At 40.1% G+C, this 26182-nt stretch overlaps 1 protein-coding gene across 3 annotated transcripts in view; it reads right to left on the reverse strand.

Annotated features, from left to right (window-relative positions):
- RAPGEF5 (Rap guanine nucleotide exchange factor 5) overlaps nt 1-26182 on the reverse strand; it is a 236881-nt gene that overhangs the window by 24267 nt on the left and 186432 nt on the right. For all 3 annotated transcript variants that reach the window (XM_024106678.3, XM_024106672.3, XM_065583335.1), the window contains 9 exons: nt 24690-24720; nt 23688-23766; nt 20265-20414; nt 17320-17417; nt 15487-15609; nt 12354-12532; nt 5006-5096; nt 1276-1326; nt 83-170 (listed from right to left, as the gene is read on the reverse strand). In XM_024106678.3, coding sequence (XP_023962446.2) covers nt 83-170; nt 1276-1326; nt 5006-5096; nt 12354-12532; nt 15487-15609; nt 17320-17417; nt 20265-20414; nt 23688-23766; nt 24690-24720 — 890 coding nt within the window. The remainder of the gene's footprint in view (nt 1-82; nt 171-1275; nt 1327-5005; nt 5097-12353; nt 12533-15486; nt 15610-17319; nt 17418-20264; nt 20415-23687; nt 23767-24689; nt 24721-26182) is intronic.

The raw sequence follows: 26182 nt of genomic DNA on the forward strand, positions 1-26182 counted from the left end.
TTACACTTACTGTAACTAACCATTACACATTTCTGTAGATGGAATTACATGGCAAAAAAGGGCAGACAACATTTAACATTACCTTTCAGAAGTAAGGGCATGAAAGGAATTTTCGGAGACTTCATTTTCTTGAATGCATCTCTGTAGGCTTTGTGATTCAGAGAAGGGTCCTGCAAAATCATTTTAGTAATAAAAGAGAAAAATCAATAGGCTATAAAAAGTGCAATTCTAAATCCATTATAGGCTTCTGAACTGAACGTGATTTAGATATAAAAGGTTCTTTGGGAAATGAGGTAGATAAAGGTTTCCTAGGAGAGGTGAAACAAACTAAACTGAATAGGAAATGTAAACAATGAAGGAAATAGAAATGATTATATTCCTGTACATGAAATGGTTCCAAAATAGGAGATAGCTATATGAGAAATTCACCATTTGACTGGTCTGTAATTTCCCCACATAATCTCTATTAGCACTATCTCGTCATCTTAATATCTGTCCTAAAAAGTGCCATTTTCCAGTGAAAAATTAACTCATTAAACAATACAACACATATCAGACATCTTAAAGAAAAAAATAATAGAAGGCAGCTGAGCAGTTCTATGCAATGTAAGTACTGTAATTCTAAAACTCTAAAATAGTACATACTATTAAATGTTTTTGTAAACATTTGAGGCCATGTAATTACTGTATAAGAATTCCAATTGTGATAATTAAGTAAAAATGAAAATCATTAAGGGGCAGATTTTGCCATCTTTACTCAATTCAGTGGTAACCTTGCTAGCCTCAGGGAAGGCAAAGGAAATACTCATGCTGAGCAGTATCTCACAACACAAGTAAGGGAGGCAAAGTCTGGCTCTCAACTTTTGATTCCCCCCCCTTTTTTTCATACCTATTCTCTCTTTCTACAGCTTTTTATTATTAATTATTAATTATTATTATTATTATTAAATAAGACAGATTCTGAGCATCTGTTGTTGGGTAGCACGAGACTGGTGATTAGCTACCATGGCAATGGGATTACTTCCAGATTTACACCAGGAAAACCAAGCACAGGCTTTGGGTCTTTATTTTCCCCCTGTGCAAAGTCCATGAGAATGAGTGTTTACTCTTTTTTGAGACCACTGCAGCACTACTGAGATGTGTGCAGTCTGTGGCAAACCATGATCAGAGAAAGACAGTCTTAACTTTAGACAATGGCAGTCAGTTCCACAAGAAATAAGTTAGAGGGGGCACAACTGGGGAGCTAATTTTTTCTGGCACCAGCACTGTACTTACTGTCAAACTTTCAAGTTCGGTGAAGAGTTTCTTAAACTTCCCAGGGATTTTCTGAGGTGGGGGAAAAAAGGAAATGGGACTAAAGAAATCAAATATGCAGAAAAATACAGTTTTCTTTCTGAGATTGTCTGTCATGTTTAAAGTGTCAAATAGCACCAAGCCACTTCCCCAGTCAATTATCATTCTTTTCCCAGTACTAAAATCTCTAGTTATGAATAATGTTTAGAGCAATACCAGCCTATTAGATTTAGCAGTCTTGCCTTTTGAGATTCCATACATTCATGATTCTTTTATGAAAATTGCTTCTGAACATCTGTTTTCATCTTCCTCACTAACTTCCATGTCTGCCCCATTTGTCTTAATACATTTGTGAAGATGGAAACAACAACACAGGCTGACAATTTAGATACTCAATAATTCAGATGCAATTTCAATAATCTCCTAACTCTTTTCCTAAAATGTGGGCTCAGGGTCCAATCCTACAAGTCAATGGGCCAGATTCTTGTCTCACACTAACCTCAGTTACTCCTGATATACATTGATGTAACTGGGAGGAGAATCAGGCCCACTGAGACTACTCATATAAGTAAATTTTGCAGGATTATACCCTCAATTTTTAAAAGATTTACCTGTGCTGTATGATTAAAACACTAGCAACTGCACACCTAAAAGAACTGCATGTGGAATTGCACTTGCACAGATTTTAACATCTTCAACCAGAGGAAGTTTGATGGCTTAAAACATTGTATATTGAGCACAAAAATAGTAGGGCATGCCTGGGAATGCAGCCATCTATTTAAGAATGCAAGTGCATATTCAGCATAGGTTGGTATATAACTGGTTGCTTGAACTTAGGTGACTTAATTTGCATATATAAGTAATAATGATTAATTTATAAGCATTGCTCTCTATTTCCTAGAATTCAAATTACTGACGCATACAAGCTTTTGGATTTTGAATTTTTTCTGTAGTAAATTTTTGGAAGTTTAAAGAATGCCAGGCAAACAACTGTGGCTACATACATTTCAAAAAGGAAAAACTGTGTGTGTGTATTTTATTATATTTATTCACATGCACACACAGAGTGTATAAGAAAGACACTTTATCCATTGCTGATCCACTAATAAGTACTGTAATTGTTCAGATAAACACCACATTTTATTCTTAGAGGCTGAAATACGTCAGCGGCACAGAACACATTCCCAAAGCCGCAAAAATGCTGCAGTTCCGCTGCTCCAAAGTAGACTAACAGGGTACCTTTTCTACTGTATTTACTCCCAGTCCACACCTTTTTACCCTTCTCCCTCAAAGAGTGGGATGAAGGCAGGTGCCAACAGGTAGGCAATGGTAGCTTAGCTCCTGAGTGAGCAGCACTGCTGGTGTGGAGGGTGGTTTAGAAAGTAATGCAGAGGGGCTTGCTTTCTGTGCAGACAGATGCCCCAAGATTTGCAGATGTCTCTGAAGATTTTGAGCCATCCAATCATTTACTGGTTCCTACCCTTTGCCTTTCTGGGCTCACACAAGCTCCTCCCCATACTGGGAATTGTTGTCTCTTGTTTCCCCACAGCATTAGTCATTGACATATTCAGTTCATTTTTCTTTCCATGAGTAAGCAGAGTCAGGATGAGCTCTACCCTGACATCTGGTGGTGAATTGTGGCAAGTTGTGGAAAAGAACTTCAGGGGATGATCTTGTTTGCATAGGCACACCCACCCCACCTAGCCTGAGCCCATAGCAGCCCAAATGGTCACTTTGACTGCTGTGGGATCCCCAGTTTCTCTGTTATTGGGGCAGGAAGAATAAAGTGTTGTTACCCTGATGATGTCAATCAAGGGCAGTAGAACTGTACTTGGCATTTTATGATGGAGGGACTCGCCCTCAACCTAGTAGCACTCGCTAGACAAGGGACATGGATTCCAAAACCCAGTGTATTGAGAGGCTGGAGACAAGTATTTGTACCTGATGGCATGGACCCATTTTGAGGGCCTCAGACATCAATTGCACCTCCTTCTCTCTCCTCTGTGGAATATCAGAGCTAATCTTGATTCTATTAGGAGTCTAGTTACAGGCTGCTGGGCTGAATTCACCTTGGGCCAATGGTGCACTAGCACTGGAGTTCCCTCTACTTCAAGCTGAATTCACTAAAGAGCTGAAATCACTGAGTGCTGTGTTAAGTGGGGTTGGTGTGGGGGAGCTGAAGATATATGGCTGAGCAGCTGGTGGAGTGGTGCAGTTGGCGGGACAGCTGGTGGAGCAGCGCAGTTGGCAGAACAGCTGGAGCGGCTTGTGGGACGGCTGGTGGAGCAGAGCAGCTGGCGGAGCGGCTCACAGGATGGCTGGTGGAGCGGAGCGGCTCACGGTGAAGACTGCAGCAGAACCCCATGGAGAGGTGGGGCAGTTGGCCTTGGACCACATAAGGTGCATCTTAACACCCCAGAGGGGGGCGCATTTCCACCCAGGCTGGGAGGTAAAACTCTGCAGATAAACTTTTGAACTCTGGGGCTGCACCGACCAAGGACAGAGACTTTGGGTTGTTGGACTTAAGACCCTGAGGGGAAAAGGACACTGCCAAACTTACTTTTGCTCATTGTTTGTGTTATGAATCCTGTTTGTGGTGTTTCCCCAACATAATGTCGCGTTGTTTCCCCCCTTTATTAAAAGGATTTTGCTACACTCCAACTCCGTGCTTGCGAGAAGGGAAGTATTGCCTCTTAGAGGCGCCTGGGAGGTGGTATGTAATTATCCCAGGTCACTGAGTGGGGGCTCGAGCCAGTTTTGCATTGCGTTATTGAAACGGAACTCCTAGACACTGAACCCGGCCCTTGTTGCTGCCAACTCAGATGGGCAGAAGGGTTACACATGTTATTTTGTATGGGAGGACATGACTTCAGACTTAATATGGCTGAGTATAAGCCCCTTTCTGCTGTTTGAATTCTTCTTGTTGTGCTTGATGGTATTTTTGATAGCATCCATTGCAGGCACTTTATTCTTGTTTGCATTACAGATTCAAATCCTTTGGATTATCACCTGCTTGTGGTTTATTCTGTAATACCAGTCAAAACTTCCCTGATTTTGGGTCATCAGCAAATATAATTAGTTTTCTGGTATTACCACTCAGTAATTTATTTTGATGGAAATAGTAGCAGTATAAACACAGATCCCAGTGGAATCCCCCTCTTAATATCCCCTCCTCTGTTTGGTAACTTGTAGCTTCTTTAACCATTAATCTAGGTTTTTAAATATGTTACTTATTCATTTCCCGTTTCCTAAACTTGTTGTTCAAAATAAACAGCTGGGCAAGAGTTTAATCAAGGGTTACCCTTATGAGGGTCTCTTTATTTTGTAAAATTTTAAATGAAACTTCTTCCATATGTAATGATTCTGTTTCTTTGGAATCCATTCCTTATTTAAATTTAGCTAGTGTTCTCCACTACAATTCAAAACTATACTAATAACAATTTCTGGACCTTTATGGATAACTCATCTGATCTTGGAGACCTTTGTTTGCTTTGTCCTTATTTAAAACTTCTGCAAGAATAAATTTAGTATTCTCAGGTGGTCTGCATTTACAGGTAATGTAGACATCCATATACTGACACACACCCCCCACCACCATTTTCCTCACACTTGATTTCAGCATGTAGAGCTAGTATTTAAAAAAAAAAAAAAAAAAAAACTTGTACAAAATATAGTTTTGACAAGACTGAAAAGATACAAAGACATGGCTTACCTCCCAGGTTTGAGACAGCCGGCTGACAGATGCAGTATTGAGACCCATAACAATGGCAAAGAATGAGTTCAGGTTTCTTTGGGCTTTGCAGCTGTAGAATAATAATAATAATGTTTTTTAGAAAATGAACATTACCCTCTGATTTCCTGTCCTCAGAGAATAATAGATAATTGGGATAGAAAGATATCCCAGGTTATCAAGTCCAATTTCCTGCACTAATATAAGATTGTCCTCTACACTAAAATGATTACCTGTTCTTTATCTCACAGAATGATTCCTTGCCCTTTATTGTGTTATTATATAAATATTTTCACCTTCCTTTATCATCTTTTCTGTAAGTTACACATATTCATTTCTCTTCACAGTCAAGGCCTGCAATCCTTTTTTCATGTTTGTCATCCTTCTTTGTCCTAATTTATCAACTCCCCCCTCCACACTACACCCCCACAGCAAAAAAAAAAAAAAAAAAAAAAAGGAAAACTGTACACAGTACTTGAATTCTGACCTTACCAATGAAATGCATAAATTGGGGGGGAGGGAGGGAGGGAGGAAACAGGGGGACAGTTTCTACCTTTACTTTTCTATTTTCTCATGTGCTACTCCTCTATAAACACAAATCCTGCATCAGATGTATTTTTTGCAACATCACACCTTGACCTTGCCTTTAAAATTGTCATCTATTATCACGCAAGGACCTCCTCCACAATGCTGCTCTTAAACAATCTCTTGTATATTTCTTTGGGTTTGTATTAGTATTCCCTAGTTGTATTACTCTGCATTTATCTAAATTAAATCTCTCGTTGTTTGCACATAACACTAAACACTTTAGGTCATTCTGTATTTTCTTTCTACCCTCCAATGTATTTGCAGTCCCTCAATTTGTTATGGTCTGCAAATGTTCAATTTACATATCTCTCTGGATTAAATTATTAGTTAATACTGGTCCCTATTACTGATAACTGTGAAATTCTGCTGGATACCTCTCTGATTTCATGTTTTACTATAGAAGGAGAGATTAATAAGACTGGGACTTTTCAGCTTGGAAAAGAGGCGACTACGGGGGCATATGATAGAGATCTATAAAATCATGAGTGGTATAGAGAAAGTAAATAAGGAAGTGTTATTTACTCCTTCGCATAATACAAGAACAAGGGGCCACCAAATGGAATTAGTAGGTAGCAGGTTTAAAACAAACACAAGAAAGTATTTTTTCATGCAACGCACTGTCAACCTCTGGAACTCCTTGCCAGAGGGTGTTGTGAAGGCCAGTACTATAACGGGGTTCAAAATGGAGCTAGATAGATTCATGGAAGATAGGTCCATCAATGGTTATTAGCCAGGATGGGCAGGAATGGTGTCCCTAGCCTCTGTTTGCCAGAAGCTGGGATTGGGTGACAGAGCATGGATCACTTGATGATAACCTGTCTGTTTATTCCCCTTGGGGCATCTGCCATTGGCCTCTGTCAGAGGACAGGATACGGGGCTTGATGGACCTTTGGTCTGACCCAGTATGACTGTTCTTATGTTTTTATATATGATTATTCCATATTTACTTTTAGTCCATTAGCAAATATGTAATCACAAACCATAGTATGCTATCCAAACAGTATCATTCCACTTTCTCAAGCAAGACTGTATCTGAAGTTCAACTATAAAAAATTAGATATGCTGGGATTGTGTCTTAAATTAACATTAAGCATATGAGTAGTCCCACTGTCTTCAATGGGATTACTCATTTAAGTAAAGTTAGTACGTGCCTAAGGGTATGTCTACATTGCAATGTAAGCTCAGGGTTTGAATTCAGGCTCAAGATTAACCCCCGTTTCTTGCACACACAAGTCACGCTAACCCAGAGATCGGGCCCAGGGTAATAGGACCACACAGGGGTGGAGGTTCTGAGCCTGAGTCAAGCCTGGACCCATGGTTCAAGTCCTACGGCTTTGCAGTGTAAAGGTCACTCCACAGGACTAGTGCTCTGGGAGTCTGCCAAGTGTACTCCACAATCGCACAGGCAGACTTTTTTTTGTCCTGTGGACAGTCAAGTTTGGTGGAGAATTTCACACACTGTACCACAAAGGGCTAGAGCGACCACATTTTGGGAGGAAACTAGGAAGTCTGGGATATGGGTGGTTGGACTTGGGCCTACTTAGCAGAATTGACACTGGAGCCCCAGGTTGGAACCCAGGGTTCAACAATTCCTAACCTCTAGGGCACATGTGTCAAACTCAAGGCCCGCGGGCCACATCCGGCCCGCCATACAATTATATCCGGCCCGCGAAATCGTTTTATATATCTGTTTTTAATGGCCCTGTGATATGACGCCCCAATAACACACACTACAAATCCCATGATGCAGTGCAATTGCCGCCAACGGCAAGCCGCGGTTCAAGTTCGCGGTCTGTTGATGTATACAACGCTAATATCAAATCAAAGCTAGACCCCAACAATGGCCAAGAGAAAAATTGATTCTGAAAACCGAGGCTTTCAAAGCCGGTGGGAGAATGAGTATATGTTTACTGAAATTGCAGGTAAACCAGTGTGTCTCCTTTGCGGGAGTAATATCGCTGTAATGAAGGAGTATAACCTAAGACGGCACTACGAGACGAAACATGAGAACAAATTCAAAAACCTGAGCGCAGGACAGAAGCTACAAAAGGTAGAGGAGTTGAAGAAGAATTTGACATCCCAGCAGACGTTTTTCACCAAAGCAAAATCACAAAGTGAAGCTGCTGTGAAAGCAAGTTTCATTGTGGCCGAAGAGATCGCCAAATCAGGACGGCCGTTTACCGAGGGGGAATTCGTAAAGAATTGTATGATGAAAGTGTGCGACGTCCTTTGTCCAGATAAAACGCGAGCGTTTGCAAATGTAAGCCTCAGCAGAAACACTGTTGCTAATCGGGTTTGTGAGATGGCGACTGATTTGAAAACACAGTTGATTGAAAGAGCAAAAGATTTTGTTGCATACTCCCTTGCCGTGGATGAAACTACTGACGCGACTGACACTGCACAGCTGGCGATATTTATCCGTGGTGTGGATTCCAATTTGTGCGTAACAGAGGAAATACTGGACATTAAATCGATGCACGGGACAACGAAAGGAGAAGACATCTTTGGAAATGTATTTCAAAGTGTAACCGACATGAAACTGCCATGGGAAAAACTCGTTGGACTTACAACAGATGGCGCACCTGCTATGTGTGGTGAAAAAAATGGACTGGTGGGAAGGATGCGCTCAAAGATGCGGGAGGAGAACTGTGCCGGTGAGTTGACAGTGTATCACTGCATCATACACCAGGAATCGCTGAGTGCTAAAGTCCTAAAAATGGATCATGTGATGAACACTGTAACACAAACCGTCAACTTTATCAGAGCCCACGGTTTAAATCACCGCCAATTCCAGTCTTTTCTGCGGGAAATAGATAGTGAGTTTGGCGATATGCCATATCATACGGAGGTCCGGTGGCTAAGTCGGGGAAAAGTTCTCAAAAGACACTTTGAGCTGCGAGAGGAAATCTGCCAGTTCATGGACAGTAAGGGGAAAGACTGCACAGTTCTGCGGGATGAAAAGTGGAAATGTGAGTTGGCGTTCCTGGCTGACATAACGTCGCATCTTAGCGCTTTAAACCTTCAACTCCAGGGACGGGAGCACATAATAACCGATATGCATGATGCAGTGAAGGCATTTCAAGTGAAGCTGCGCTTATGGGAGACACAAATGCACCAATGCAACTTGTCTCACTTTCCCTGTTGCCAAGTAATACGGAACCAAGAAAGTGCCACAGTTTTCCCAAATGCCACCTTTGCTGAAAAACTCAGCGCGCTGCGCACTGAGTTCGCACGGCGCTTCAGTGACTTTGAGGCACAGAAAAGTAACTTCGAGCTGCTTCGCAACCCATTTGCAGTCGATGTGGAAACCGCACCTGTAGAAATGCAGATGGAGCTGATAGAACTGCAATGTAATGGGACACTGAAGGCAAAGTACGACACTGCGGGGCCAGCACAGTTCACTCGCTTCATTCCTGAAGCGATGCCGCAGCTCCGCCAACATGCGGCTCGAATCCTGTCCATGTTTGGCAGCACATATCTGTGCGAGCAGCTGTTCTCTGTGATGAAAATTAACAAAACGTCACACAGGAGTCGCCTCACTGATGAACACCTGCAATCGATCCTGAGAATCTTCACAACACAGAACCTAACCCCAAACATAAACCAACTTGTTGCAAAGAAAAGACTCCAAGTATCAGGCTCTGACTAAATAGGACAAGAAAATGGAATGTTATGATTTGTTATGATTATACTTTTGCTTTAAATTCAATTTTTTATTTATATTTTCAGATTTTTTAATATTCCAGCATGTACAGATTTTGAATGTATTGTATTGACAGGATATTTTTTTATGAAGAGCAAAATATTTTAAGTTGAAATGTATTTATTTTGGAATGATATCCTGTATTTTGGTTCATATTAATGGTTAAAAAACATAAATATTTAGTCTGTTAAATAAATGGTTATACTGTTCGGCCCGCGAGTTTTGAGTTTTGGCCCCCTGTGCAATTGAGTTTGACACCCCTGCTCTAGGGTTAGACACTCAAACCCTAGGTTAACAAACCCAGAGCCTGCTAACTCAAGTCTACTAGCCCTGGGCTTACATTGCAGTGTAGACATACCCTTAGGGGTCTCAGAGCTCAGGCTGTAGCCTGAACCTGAATGTATATGCTGCCATTGTATAGCCCCACAGCCTGAAACCTGTGAGCCTGAGTCAGCTAACCTGGGCCAACAGGTCTGTTATAGCTTTGTAGACGTACCCTATGTGTTTGCATGATCCAGGCCTTAGATTGACCTTAAACTCTTCATGGCATGAAATGTCTCATGCAACTGGGTTTTACAAATCTTCCATTGACTTTAATGAATTTTGGATAAGAGTTTATGTCCACTGTAACTATTTTGCTTACCAAACTTGTAATTATATCAAATTATCTGTTTTTTTCCAAATTCATGCTTACTTGTCTCTCTCTCTCTCATATCAAGAGGATTACTTCTAAGTGTATACAGATTTATTTCCTCAAGGAAATAACCTGGCATCTATATTAGACTAACTGATCAATAATTCCCTTTACTTCACCTACTCTCCTTAAATATTGCTTCTACAATTCTCCTGTATAAACAGAATAGTGGTTCCTTCTTTCTTTGTTAACATTAATTTTTTGGGTAGAATTTCTAATTTGTAAAAGTGTAGGAATCAATGTTCTTACAACATTCTCTCTCTGCTTTTTTCTACATTAAAATAAAATTCTCCTGTTCATCTATTTTGGGTATTTCTAGGGAACTCATCAGTACAGTGTAAGAGCACCAGACACAGGGATTGAAGTTATGGCCCTACATTGACCCAGCTGGAGCTCAGGAAGATGTTAGGTCAGATTTTCTGCTACATCCAGCATCTGGGAGCAGCAGAACAGAGGGCAATCTGAGAGCTGGTTATGGCTCTCTAACTCTCTGCCCTGGTAGGAGTTAGAGCAGCCTAAGCATATTGAGCTCAAGCCACTCCCCTCCCTACCATACCCCAAACATTCCCCAGGCACCAATTTGTTCTGGGAGTCAGTTAGCTACAATAAAAATGGAACCCTACAATGCTGCTTTCTGAGAGTCACTTTTCTGAGTAGAGCAGCATTTGAATGAACTACAAGCTCATCTAAATCTGCATCTATATTTTGGTTCCTAGATACTACAGTGATGAGCACATCAGTAATGCAAATATAAAATGCCCTCTTCTATTTGCCAGTTACCATATTTGGTTTCTACAACTTTAACTTCACATTCCCCTAAAAGAGATGGAATTAACTCAGACATAGCAACCTCTGACTTTAGGGGCATATATATCCCTATTCTTGGGAAACAGCAATGAAACTCTTCTAGGAATACAAATTAGTGTTACCAGGGAAGCCAGTGAGCCACATGAAATCAATCCTTTCAGACAGAATAAGAACAAAGTTAGTAATTGATAAGCCTGGAAATGAATGCATTGCTGGATAGCACAAAACTTGCAAACCAAAACAAATTGCATTTGTAAGTACATTGTATTAGATTAACGAAAGGCACTTCACCAAAGACATTGGTTCAGCAGAGAATGGCCTTCTGTACATAATTGCCTCTCTTGGAACAAATTAAATCAAGTCAATCGGCAAAGGGATAGATGTGGGAACAAATTATACATTTTCTATTAACATGAATATTCACATACTGCAGCAGACCAACAAATGTATGATAGAGGTGAGGAGAATGGCTGCATTTGTTTCAATAGCTTCATTCCCTGGGTTGCTAAAACAGTCATGATTAAAGAGAAATGAACTCTCCATGTACAGTATTTACTTGTATTATGTTCCACAGGCATACAGTAAAGGCTAATAATGTTAGTAATGGAGCAGGAATTGCCCATCCAGTATTCTCAGTTAAAATTTGGCAAATGTAACTAAATAATATAAGTATCAGAGGGGTAGCCGTGTTAGTCTGAATCTGTAAAAAGCAACAGAGGGTCCTGTGGCACCTTTAAGACTAACAGAAGTATTGGGAGCATAAGCTTTCGTGGGTAAGAACCTCACTTGCATCTGAAGAAGTGAGGTTCTTACCCACGAAAGCTTATGCTCGCAATACTTCTGTTAGTCTTAAAGGTGCCACAGGACCCTCTGTTGCTAAATAATATAACAATTTAGTTAAATTAAGCGCACTCAAGGGGAGTAGATTATGCAATAGCTCAGTATGAGTAGTCTCATCTCTGGAGGTATGGGCTTAAGGTTAACATTGCAAATGAGTTTGGTGGTCTCATCAAAAGACATTAATGAAATAGCTTGAATTTTGCAGGTTATGTTGTAAGTGCATTGGCTGAGCTGAAGAGAAAGACTTGAATGGAGAGCAATTATCAAGAAAGGTTGTAAACACTTTGAGAAAGACAGAGATGGAAAACTGACTGAAAAAGTGGCCAAATGTCATGCCAAGTCTTCAGTGGGAGCTTGTGCATTCCTATGTGATATCTGCTTGTGACTTTGATCTTCACAGATCAAACTACACAGCCACAAGAGAACACACAAGAGGCCATGACATCATTGTTTGATACAAAGGACAGCCATATAAATGAAGACTCGTACAACATACAGCTGAATTATGCCTGGGTTTGGCCAGTGTTTGTTAATATTGTTATTTATAGACCATTTTATGTGTACATCACACTTACTAAACATTTAAAGACAAGGGATAATAAACAACAAATTCCCTTTCACCACTTTGTCTCTCTCCCCCACAAATGAAAAGATAAAATGTTCGTTGAAGGATTCCAGTTTCAACTTTAGTTACTTACTGGGCAGCAATCTTGATGAATTTTTTCACTAGCTGTACACGTTTACAGAGCTGGCTGCAGAGGAGTACTTCAGAGGCCACCCAGAGTTGTACTTCATTGCATCTTTGAAGCAGAAGACTAAGATTCACAGTGTTTTCACCACTGCCCTGTCTGCTGAAGGTGAAGTATATCAGCTCTTGCTGGAACACAATTATTGTATTAGTAGGGCTTTTAAAAACTGTAAATAAAGTTAAAATGATCTAAAACTTAATATATTTTTAAAAATTATATTAGGTAAGAAATCATTGCAATTTATAAGGGGTGTCTGAATCAGTGATGAGAATCTCAAATGGTTCAAAGTTCTGGTTTGGAGTTCAGAGGCTTATTGGAACCCCTTGAGTTTGTATGTGGGTTGGAAATCTTGCAATAAGTGTTTTTATGAGATTTTCTGCAGCTCTACTTCTGGTCTGGAAATAGGACAAGAATAGTCTGTCTCTCTCAACATTTCATCATTACTAGCTCCAGTCTAAAAAACAACCCATATCTCAACTCCCCAGAGCCTTAAAAAAAGTTCATTTCAGATTTGGTTCTAAAAATAGCCAATGCTTCAGGGAGCAAGGGGAAGGCTCTTATTTTTTTTTCTGAACAAGTTCATCCATCTGTAGTTTTAAAATTTTTAAATAGAATTTATAGAAAAGTTCAGAAAACAGATCTAAGATGAAAGGCATGGAAGATGTCACATTCTTCCCCTTATTCTCAATGGGGTACCACATTTTTTTCAGTTGATCATTCACTACTATTTTGATTTTGACATTTCTGTTGCACTGGCCCTATTCCCTCCAACCACCTTATTCCCATGAGACTTCTGGATTACTCAGGACCATGCTTTACAGGGCCCGTTGCAATGCCCATTAAAGTCAGTGGAAAGGCACATGGGCACTGGAGTGGGCCTTAAGTGGTTGTGCCATTTTAGAATCTCATAAATGTGGGGCTGGAAGGGACCCCGAGAAGTCCTCAAGTCCAGCCCCCTGTACTGAGTAGGACCAATTAAACACAGACCATAAGACAGAAAAATATCATATTGCCTTTATATAAACCCATGGTACACCCGCATCTTAAATACTGCATGCAGATGTGGTCACTCCATTTCAAAAAAGATATATTGGAATTGGAAAAGGTACAGAAAAGGGCAACAAAAATGATTAGGAGTATGGAACAGCTTCCATATGAGGAAAGATTAATAAGATTGGGACTTTTCTGCTTGAAAAAGAGATGACTAAGGGGTGATATGACAGAGGTCTATAAAATCATGACTGTGTCGAGAAAGTAAATAAGAAAGTGTTATGTACTCCTTCTCATAACGTAAGAACTAGGGATCACTAAATGAAATTGATAGGCAGCATGTTTAAAACAAACAAAAGAAAGTATTTCTTTACACAATGCACAGTCAATCTGTGGAACTCCTTGCCAGAGGATGTTGTGAAGGCCAAGACTATAACAGGGTTCAAAAAAAGAGCTAGATAAATTCATGAAGGATAGGTCCATCAATGGCTATTAGCCAAGATAGGCAGGGCTGGTGTCCCCAGCCTCTGTTTGCCAGAAGCTGGTAATGGGCAATACGGGATGGAACACTTGATGATTACCTGTTCTGTTCATTCGCTCTGAAGTGCCTGGCATTGGCCACTATTGGAAGATAGGACACTGGGCTAGATGGACCTTTGGTCTGACCCAATATGGCCGTTCTTATGTTCAGTAGGGGAATCTGCTCATCTTAATGTATATATACACAAATACAAGGAGTATGGGAAATACTTCCAGTTCTTCCTGTGTATTAATCCATGACCTAAATTATGACTTAATTGACATTACAGAAACTTGGTGGGATAAGTCTCATGCCTGGGATATTGGTATAGAGGGATATAACTTGTTCAGGAAGAACAGGCGGGGGGGGGGGGAAGGGAGGAAGTGTTTCACTATACCATCAGAAAGGTTTGAGGTCAGGAAGGAGATGAAATGGCAAAATTTGCAGATGATACAAAACTACTCAAGATAGTTAAGTCCAAAGCAAACTGCAAAGAGTTACAAAAGGATCTTACAAAACTGGGTGACTGGGCAACAACATGGCAGATGAAATTCAATGTTGATAAATGCAAAGTAATGCACATTGGAAAACATAACCCCAACTATACATATAAAATGATGGGGTCTAACTTAGCTGTTACCACTCAAGAAAGAGATCTTGGAGTCATTGTGGACAGTTCTCTGAAAACATCTGCTCAATGTGCAGTAGCAGTCAAAAAAGCTAACAGAATGTTAGGAATCATTAGGAAAGGGATAGATAAGACCTATGATTCTATAGTAATTTTCCATGTTCCTCCACCAACACCCCAGCCATCTAGCCCTTTTTTATGCTTACTTGTGGACTTTTAGCACTTGCCCCCTCTGAACCTAGTTTAAAGTCCTCCACACTAGGTTGGCATCTAGTGGCTTTGCTAAAAATCACAGGTTACATTGTGCTTAAACTGATAACTTGATACAAATTAATGGAGTCCCTTCCACAGGAGATGTGGGTGTGTATACACACGCCCCATATTGTATGGCTTTTATGATCTCAATCAAAAAGTCTTAAGTTTACTGAAATATTACGATGTGCAAAAGACAGACTCTTCTTACTTTTCTATTTTCAGATATAAAACAATACAAATTTAAAATTTCATATATGATCAAAGAAAACACAAGATGCATACAACTTCCCTATGTTGGGGCATTAATTTTTCCTGGACAGATTTACAGGCTATCAAAGGTTACCAAAAACATCTTCTGGGACTTATGTGATATTCTCACCATTCAGTGTTGTTGCATTAAATATGATTCTGATGCACTGTAATGTTGTGATATTTATGTTCCAATGTAAACATGATGATGCAACATCAGGACATGGCAAAGTCATGACAATGATATGATGTTGCATCAGTTTCCTCTGCATGAAAGAGAGTAGACCTTTCAGCATGAATTTTAAATGATACAATCTTTTCCCCATTTGTAGCCTATATTCTAATGACTTATTTTACCGATATTTGTACCTTTGATTAAAAAACCCCCCAACAACTTGGACAAATAGTGATACAGTAACACTAAAGTTACTGCTTCTTACCTCGTGAATTGAATTGAAGAGACTCCAATCAAAGTATGTTAATTCTAAGGCAAGATCCCAGGTGTTAATTCCCAAAATTCTCACAGACCTTTGCAGTGATTCCTCATTTTCAGCATATGGATTCTAAATCAATGGACAGAAACAAAAGGATCCTGAGCAATTCCCAGATACTCCGCCCTGAATTAGCTACTGCACTGAAGTAAAAACCCAACATTGAAAAAGTAATCTTCCCTGAATGCACTTAAGTTTTTCATCACACTGTTCACCTTCAAATGAGTTACAGCCTGTTTAACAAACAGGAGAATGTGATCAATGTCTTCTTATTGCATTAGGCCCTCTCTCTCTAAAATCTGACCAGGCAGACAGCATAATGAAAGTAAAATCCTTGAAATCACTATGGCCTGTTATCGGAAATAATGCTCCAGCAAGTTTTGTATTAAAAATAAAGGCAATGTTATGGGGAGTTCCAGTAAGGAAACAGACCAGATTTATAGTACAGAATATACATATAATGTACCTGCATCCCAGAATGCACATTTACAAGTTACATAAAACCATCAATTTTGTGATGAAAAATGGCTTACTTTGAATGCAGCTGTCAGGCAGCAATAAAAAATTGCGAGGCCTAATTCACAAAAATTACTTAGCATATTATTGTGGAACTCATTAATACCACTGGAGTTAAGGATCATTTGCCATTTCTATTGTAAATTTGATTTTCAAAAAGGTTTCTCTTGTTTTTTACGTCATCAGTCTGAAATTTGGCACATGTCATCTGTCCAGATGAAAGCTGATTTTGATCAGTTGAGCCATTATTTTAGTGCTTGGTTTTTGTTTTTTTTTGACAGATACAAAATAAAATTTAAAACCCTCCACAAAACTCTGTAGCTAATGAAACTATTGCTTATCGCTTGCTGGGGATGTTTTGCTATTAACTTTTTTTTAAAGGTGGCTAGTAGTCTGCAAACAATGTGGAATATATATTATAACAACAGCATGTCAGCTCTTAAGGACACACTCATCCAATAAAATGCAACTAGACATTTCTCTTGCATAAGGCAAATTCATGAAGTCTAATTATATTGATAATGTACCATAGCAGTTGGAATACTCATATACTTGTTTCTACATAGTTGTAATGTTGGCAAAAAATTGTTGAAAAGTTCATTTTTTGAGGATCTAACTGCGCCTGACAGATGCTGGTCTACATTGCAGGTGGTGTATAGTAGCACCACCCCAAGAGATACTCCGAGAGGGACTGCACCTTGGAGCATAGTTCACTCTGTGGGTCTGCCTAGTTCCCCTGTCTGACATGAGCCTTTTTGTGCAGTAGTCATCCTAGCGAGGAACAGATGCTGAACTCAGCAGAGCATGAAAAATGCTAGTATGCATTGGCCCTACAAAGTGGCTGAGAAGCACAAGGAAATAAGGCTCCTTACATTGGCTCTCTCCATCCCCACCCCAGGACCAAGCAGTATTTGACTTTTAATTTTTCTCTTTTAACAAATGTCAATGAGTTGACCAAACCCTTTAAACGGATATAAAAGCTTTAGCCTATTTGACACATTAACTAATTCCCCTGCTGTTTAGCAAAGACACTCAAATTCAGGAATATTTATTTTAAAAGGCACAATTAGCTCAATAAATTACAGAAAGAGACTTTGGCAGTTATTTATGCTACAGCTGACATCCTGCAAATAAGTCCAGACAAGTTTTATTAAGGAAATTGGAAAAATAAATTGTACATTGAACAGTATCATTGAAAAACCACTAGGCTTAGACTTGGAATCAGACAAATCAACCATTATACAGCTTTAGATCATACAGTCTTACCAAAGTATCAGTCAGATCTTTTCTGTAGACAAACATACGACTGGTTGCCTCGAGAGATTTTGAGATAGCCAGGTCATTTGGTTGTAGTTCATGTTTTTCTTTAAAATAGATATATAAAAAAAAGTCAGAAGCCTCAGAATAGAAGTCTACATGATACATAAATAACAAGTTCCACATGCAAACAAATGCCTAAAGGAAAATTTGCTTTAGCAATTGTAACCAAATATTGTACATAGTATTTAATGATTTACTCAACCTGTTCCCCTTTATCCACCAGGCTTGAGATACCACTGTCTATGTGGTGTACAGTAAATACAATCAAAACAAGATGTCCATGAAGCTGAATTATTCAGGTCTGTGCCATCTGCACAAGTGCTTTCAGCTCCTTAGTAGTAAATGATACATTTACATTTGAACCACTATTTACAAGAAGTAAAATATTTTGAAATCATTTTGAATGAAAACATCCTAGTTTATTCAATCAAATGGTTTAATAAAAATTACATCTTTAATGTTTACATTGCTAACACAAACCGAAGATGCAGCAGATCTCTAACTCATGCAAATGTTATTACAACCACAAAAGGGAAATACATGGGAGTTATGTACAGACTATGCTACCGATAGTATATAACAATCAGGACACCTTAGTTTTGATAGCACTGAATGAATTAATCAAGGAGAAGAGGTAACAATTTGTGGCTTACAAATGTTAATAAACAAGTGACATTCCTATTGTTGTTGGTTTTTAATTAGTTTTGAAATTTGACAAGTAGTAGTGATTATTATTTTAGTGCTTTCTCTAGAAACCAGCATACATAGGCTGTTAGATAATACCATGCTTCATTATTTGTGAATTGCTGGTTTTCTTTAGCTATCAAAGCTAGCAATGAAGTTATCACCATTATTCTTTAGCAGCAAATCCTGCCTCCTAGTTACACAGATGAACAAGACCTGAAAAGCAGCAGAACCACTGTTTTGCAGTTCTAAGAAGGCACTGCAGGCACGTTAGGGCACAGGCAGGGGCATGACAAGTATGTCTGGAAATTACGTGGATCTGCTGGCCAAAACTCCCACTTAAATGTGGTAGCATGGCTGCTCCTCATGCAGGCTCTGGGTTGCTGGGGCAGGATGCCATCCTCTCATCACCCACATGGGTACCCTGCACAAAGTTTGTTTGTTTGGGATCTGCATGGGCGTAGGAGAATTTGACCTTATGCTTTGAATCAGATAAATTAATGTATAATTTATTGTATTTATCCATTTTAGATTTATTCAAAAGTAAATATAGGTGTGTACATTATAGGACTAGATCCTCAACTTCAATGGAGCTACACCAATTTATGCCAACTGAGGACCTGGCCCATATATTTTAAATCTATTCATTAGCCTCTTTTGTAGATCCAGCTTCTTATTTTTATGCAACTAGTTAAATCACCATCTTTTTATTCACTAAGAGTAACAAAGGGATACCATAAGTAGGGCCCTATCAAATTCACAGTCCATTTTGGTCAATTTCACAGTCATAGGATTTTAAAAATCGTAAATTTCATGATTTCAGATATTTAAATCTGAAATGTCATGGTGTTGTAATTGTAGGGGTCTTGAACCATAAAGGAATTTGAGGGGGAGGTGGGGAGGTGTCACAAGGTTATTATGGGGGAAGGGTTGCGGTACTTCTACCCTTACTTCTGCACTGCTGATGGCAGCGGCACTGCCTTCAGAGCTGGGCATCTGGAGAGCAGCAGCTGATGGCTGGGAGCCCAGCTCTGAAGGCAGAGCCGCTGTCAGCAGCAGCACAGAAGGAAGGATGGCATGGTATGGTATTGCCACCCTTACTTATGCACTGCTGCCTGCAGAGCTGGGTCCTAGTCAGCAGCTGCCACTCTCTAGCCGCTCAGTTCTGAAGGCAGCAGCGCAGAAATAAGGGTGGTATGGTATGGTATGGTATTGGCACCCTTACTTCTGTGCTGCTGCTGGCGGGGCGCTGCCTTCAGAACTGGGTGCCCGGCTAACAGCCACCGCTCTCCAAACACCTAGATCTGAAGGCAGCGCAGAACTAAAGGTGGCAATACTGCAACACCCCTAAAATAACCTTGTGACCCCCCTGCACCTCCCTTCCGGGTCAGGACCCCCAATTTGAGAAACACTGGTCTCTCCCGTGAAATCTATATAGTATAGGGTAAAAGCACACAAAAAAACAGATTTCACAGGGGGAGACCAGATTTCATGGTCCATGACGTATTTTTCATGACCACGAATTTGGTAGGGCCCTAACTATAAGCAAAACAGCTTCCCGAAGATCTTAAGAGCTGACAGACACCAAAGGAAATGATGGGGCCAGGCAGGTCAAATAGATCAATAGTGTCAGCCTGTAATTTGTGTGATCTCCCTTGAAAGAGACAATAAACCTTTCTTTGTTAAGCAAAAAAGACTAAAATAATAATAAGAAAAAAAGCTACAAACTAGAATAATCACAACAGCCTTTAATCAGAGAAAATATTCCGTAGGTTGCTTCGAATAGCTATATTTTACACATTTTCTACCCCTCCCCCATCCACCCATTACAGAAAATTTATAACTTATCCCACTAGCACACAATGCTACTCATCCTCATTTTAAGGCAAGTCAGACCTCAGCACCTTCCCAAGTTCATTTAAATATGAAACTAGGAGGCTTATCTGTGGAAAAACCTTATAACGTATTTCTAATCACTTGAAAGTCCTTTGCACTCCAATCCTGGTGAGGAAATGCAATAACCTACTGTACCCAAGAATTAGCTGTTGTCATGGAAACAACTCTCTGGTAGGCAGCTCCTTATTGTTACAATGGTCATCCAGCTGTGGACCCATACTGGAACAGTTACATCCTTGCACTTGAAAATGTCCACTATCTTTTTTATAGATGAGATACAGTAAAAGGTAGGATGAGTGAAAATTATTTACCCCCAGAGAATGTGACAGTAACCAGAGTCAGGTCCTCCTCTGCATGCTGGATTTTTTCTGCTACAATTTTCAGTATCTCCTGAGCTGAAGTGGATACTTTAGTTTTTATGCTGACATAGGAATGTTCTGTTATATACACACGGCAGAAAACTGCACAAAGGAAGAAAGAAATGTCCATAAATAGATGAGAACACATACTACTAGGCGGTGGAAGAATTTAACAAACCAAACTGTGGCAATGCCTTGGCTGTTATTCTGTTTGACAGTAATCTTTGATAGTTGCTGTACACTGACCTACAGGCACAATAACCTCTTAACACAAACATCATCATTTTTCCCTTCCTCCTCTCCCTGGGAAATCTCAAGGACATAATAAAGAACAGTATAGTGCTTCACCAACATACAGTTAGAATTCCTGTAGGCATTTACTGCAGAGCAGGTGTTCTCTATCACTTATTTTGGATATGTTGAAGACAAGTTTCCTCTTCTCTTTTTCCTTTTCAAGCTCAGCTGTTGATTTTTGCTCCCTTTCTTTTCATGTTCTCTGTATGTGTATATGTATCTCCTTACTATATGTTCCAGTCTATGCATCCAATGAAGTGGGCTGTAGCCCACGAAAGCTTATGCTCAAATAAATTTGTTAGTCTCTAAGGTGCCACAAGTACTCCTGTTCTTAGTTCAAGTATAGTTCCTTTTTGGAACATGTGCTTCACACCTGTAAGGGACTGATCTGGAGAAGTGCCCAAGTGCCTGTAACTTCCATTGAAGTCAAAGGGAGATTCAGGTACTTAATAACTCAGTTATAACCTTTCAGCTGATCTAAGGAGAAAGAATTCAAAGGTCTATATTGAAATGGGTTTGTCTGGCATGACAGTAACCGCATCATCATATGATCAGCTCAGTTAGCACCTTTTTTGTTTCTGTTACAAAAGTTCAGGCATCCAGGTTTTGCAGAACTGAAATCTTAGTCAGTCATGTGGATTGTGGTAGTAATATAAGAGAGGAGAAACATAGCAGCAGACATGTATAATCAGTGTTTCAGAAATGACATCATCTGTCAATGAAGCTCACTACCAGAATGGTCTTTATTTTGTACTCACTTTGGTGCTTCATTAAACATTGTTTTTTTTAACCTATAATTTAGTTTTTTTTCCTACAGACAGACTGAGACAACAAAAGTAGAGAGATGATCCTTTCTCTCCTCTACAAATGAGATTTCTTTTGTCTCTACTGACAGATGTATACAACAATAGCTCTGCCTCTGCTTCACAAACCTTTACAACTGCAAGGCATTTTCATTAACTTACGCTGCACTACAGGACATTGGTCAGCAACTTTACTCTAGTGAAAAACCCCCACAATTTTGTTGTTTTGAAGTAGAGGAGGAGAGAGAACCTTAAGTTTTAACCCTTACAAAAAAAATCTCAGTCGGTTGATTTAAGAATTTTTTGTTAGCTTGTCTCTGTTGGCAGGCAGTAAATCAGGGGTTCATCCTGTGACAGAATCTCTCTTTGGAATAGCTAAAAGTCATGAAAAGGAACACGTTGGCTTTATGATACCAGCTGTAAAAAAAAAAAAAGTGGGGGGGGGGGGGGTAGGGTGACCAGATGTACCAATTTTATAGGGACAGTCCCGATATTTGGGGCTTTTTCTTCTATAGGCACCTATTACCCCCTACCCCGTCCCGATTTTTCACACTTGCTGTCTGGTCACCCTAGGGGTGGGGTGGGAATTGACAGGATTATTTGGCTTCCATATGGAAAGTGTTATCAGACCTGCCTACAATGGTTACCAGAAAAGCCAGTGATTTTCCTCCTGGCTGAAATGTCTTCCCCTCCTCCAGGATTCTCTGCCATTTGGGGGAGGGGAGGAGAGACAGTGAGGGGGGACCAACAGCAAACACAATCTTTAATTTTAAATTGGGCCAATAACGTCTCCCTTACTTTAAATGGATCTGGACCACACTAAATGTGAGGTACTCATGAACTGTCATCTTTATGGCCTGCCCAAACTCTATTCTCCACTCGTATTTTAAATATCAGATCTGTGGTTGCTATTGTTATGGAACCACTGAAAGTCTAGAGATGCCATGCTGCACTTCCTCTAAGAAGCGCAGAACCGAATTCATAGTCTAGGGGAAGTAGGGTGTGGACTAAATTAGTTTTAAATCACCTTTGCACTCTTCTGATCCTGGGCTGGTCCCCAGGCCGAAGATGCCTCCAGCATAATTTAGACCGAGCTGGAGGTCTGTGTAAGTTACAGCAGCCTCCCCAGGATGCCCTATGGACTGCAACACTACCTGCAGCATCCACAGCCCTGACATGTCCCTCCTGACCACAGCGCCGCATCCTGGCACGCCAAGGATGGAAGTCTTATGACTGTCTGCTTCAGTTCCTACTTCAAGGGAATCTTCCTCCAGCTGCATATGGGGCTTTGAGGGTCTCTTTATACCACTCTGGCCCTTTTATATGTCATAAAGGAGCCAGAGCAGGGGTGAGGATCTCACCGTGAAATTTTTAGGGGCTGTCTCGTGGGCCTGAAATCCCAACAAATCTGAACGTCAAGCCAAAAGTTAGGTAGTATAAGGTAACCCTAGAGAGCACCACAGGGAAATACTTATCTGAATATTTAAAGAGCACAGTTATGATAACCATAAATGGGCATTAATTATTCTCTGACCTGAGTTGAACTTGTAGAGTTGTTGGGCCTTCAGTTACCGTGGTGGACTAGAAAATGTTGCAGGAGTGACTTCATAAAGTGTGGGACTTCACTCTGGTTTTCTCTGCTTAAGCACGGGTCTAGTGTCTCTATACACACTAGTTTCAGCTCACACAACAATCTGGAGCCATGATACAATTGTCCTCTCTCCCTCTCTCCCAAAAGGCTGTCAATGTGTAATGCTTCACTTTATTATTGCATTACCAACAATGAAGGCGAAGTGCATTTTGTAATGGATGATATTAACGTGAAGGGGCGTGTTGCATTCCACCTGCAAACGAGTTTGGCGGGAGAAGATTGTAACAATGGATACTGGAGCCAGGAGCCCTCAGGTGACAGGAATGTTAACCTTTTGCAATCTGGAGCCATATAAAAAGCCTGGAAATAAAGTCCAATCTCTTGCCAGCACTCCTGTGAGTCACATACCTTTATTACTACGATGTTGGGGTGGGGAGGGAAGAGAGGAAAAAAGGAGCCCCTGAGACATCATTTTACAGTTGAAGCCCTGCATAAGGCAGCAGATAGAACTGTATTCTCACTGCATTAAATCTTTCTTCTTTTATAGCTCCAGGTTCTTATTCAGAAGTTGTAAGTTTGTAATTGAAAGTGTTCCTTAAGGGAAGCCTTTATGTAGAAATATTCTTGTACCAATATTTAGAGGTGTTGCACTGAGCTTTTCCTCTACTGCTTCTAAATCATACTTACTTTCCTCTGTTTCATTCATGGTTCCTTTGTGCTGGAGCCAGTTCTCCTTGAGACTGAATTGGTGGAAAAAGGCTTTATTCTAAAACGGGATAAATAAATAAGAAAAAACGAACAATGAATGTATGTGTTCCTGCCCTTTACAAAGCAATAACTGCATGTAGAATGCTCTAGAGAAGTCCAGCCAAAATGTATTTATAGGAAATCCACCCATCCATCCTTGGACAAATAAAGTGGGAGTTGCCTTATTTAACAACAGTAGAGGTGGGGAATTCTGAGGAAATTAGACATGTCTAGGCTAAGCAGTGCAAACACTGCAAGGGACTCTAATCACATTCACAGTTCATTTCTTACACACTGTCCTAAATAGCAACTGTCAGTTGGCCTAGTCAGCGATTTCTCTACAATCTCATTTTCTGCTTTCTACATTTCCAAAATAACAATTTTAAGCTTATTACACACTTCAACTTCAGTCCAGTGAATTTCATGAGCACAGCAATTCACTGCCATGTAGCTCTTATGTTGACATCCCCCTTTTGCATCCTTTCCTTCTAGTTAAATAGGCACAAATTCATGTTTCTCCCTCTCTTTTTGTATGTGTCCCTGTCAGCACAACTCCCTTTACTCTGACTGACTACCTGACATTTGTAGTCTTTGTCTTTGCTAGATTTGTTTGTGTCTGTCTTCCTGAATTCAAACCTGTATCTATCCAGCCAGGAAGAGGTATGTTGTTAGGCTCCGATTGAATTCTGACATCTCAAAACATGTTGTTAAAATGCTAATAATGTCACAGCCACTTCAGGTCAGCACACACAGCTGAAACCAAAGCTGTGCTGGCAGGGGGAAAAAAGCTTTTAGCAACATTGCAGGCCTAGACTCTCAGATGTGTCCTGTCATGTTTTTGGCCAGTGGTCATTTTTAATTAAGAGGAGAAGCCAAGAGAGGGGAGGGGAGGTTATGAGCAAGAAATCAATGTAAAAGTCAAATATATGTACCCTGTATTACCTTTCTGTGAGGTGAATATTCATCTACGGTGCTGAAACAAGAGAGATAATTTGAGTTATTCATTCTATCCAAAGATTAGAAAAGGAATTTGCAGCCAGCCAAAAGTTTATAACATAATATAGTCACTATAAAGTAAGTGCAGAGTTCCTTCAGTACCCAATTGCACCCAGGAAGAAGTTAGTAGGTCAAAGGATCAAGCCGTAGCATACTACACTAAAAACCTTAGGGCCAATTCCTCAGCTTATGTAAAGTGAAACTATGCTGATTTACATCAGCTGAGGTGTACATTTACAAAAGGTGTATCCTGTCAACATCCTTTAACATATTTCAGTGCGCACAGTGTAGTTGGCAAATTGGTTCACTATGAACATTCACATTTTTTTATGCCAGTACAAGACAGAGCATGGACTAGTGGTCAGATCAGGGAACGTGAGTCAGGAGTTCTGGGACCCATTTCTGTTTCTGACACTGAGGGCCAAATTCAAAGATTATATGTAAAAGTTAAAGTTCCTTTAAACTCACGGCTTGTCTACATATGCAGCTATTCAGTAACAACTATGCCTGAATAACTCCATGTGTAGACACACTTATTCTAGAACAGTTAAGCTAAATAAGAGCAAGGCATTCTTGTTTTAGAATATGAGAGTCCACAACATGAAGTTATTCAGTAATAGCTGTTCCTGAATAATTCCACATGTAGACAAGTGCTCAGGCTACCTCTGACCTAGTGACTCCCTTAGCAAGCCTACCCAATCACAGAAACGTAGTAAACCCTGGGAAGAGTGAAATAGTCCATGTAAACACTGATTTCACAGATTTGAATGTAAAATACCTAATTACAACACACTGTGAAAGTTGCATGGTATGAGCGATTGCAAAACAGACTTTTGAGGCTATAAGAGTAACAATTGCTGGATAACGACTTGCTTTTAATAGATTGAAACGATTTGTTTAATCATATAATCTGGGATGAAAATATAAATGCTACAAACTTGTTTGATACTACAGAAAACCAATAAGAGATTCATCCCTAGGGATAAGAACGGGTCACAGTCAATGTCAAAGCTCTCTTTCATCTCAAGATGATCAAATAACAAAAAAAAATCTACTTACTTGAAACATATGCATTAAAATGTCTTTAAAAAACATAATTAGTATTAAAGAACAAACTTGCTATATTAGTTGCAAAAGAGGGTTGAGTAAATGTTTCATGGTAAAAAGTCCTGCCCACTCACAAACAATACAGTATATTGTATCAGTTATTTTAAATAATTCATTGCTAATTACTGGTAAGGCTAAGATTTTGTCACGGAGATCACAGAATCCGTGACTTCCAGAGACCTCTGTGACATTTTCCACTTCAGCCCCGGGGCAGCCAGGGTGGAGCGGTCAGCCGGCAGGGGCCCCAAAGCGCCTGGTCACTGCAGGGTGGAAGAGGGCACCCAGGAGCTCCGAGCCACTGTGGGTGGCAGGGGGCACCCCGGTGCTCTCCA

This window comes from Chrysemys picta, chromosome 2, assembly GCF_011386835.1.
Source record: "Chrysemys picta bellii isolate R12L10 chromosome 2, ASM1138683v2, whole genome shotgun sequence".
NCBI lineage: Eukaryota > Metazoa > Chordata > Testudines > Emydidae > Chrysemys > Chrysemys picta.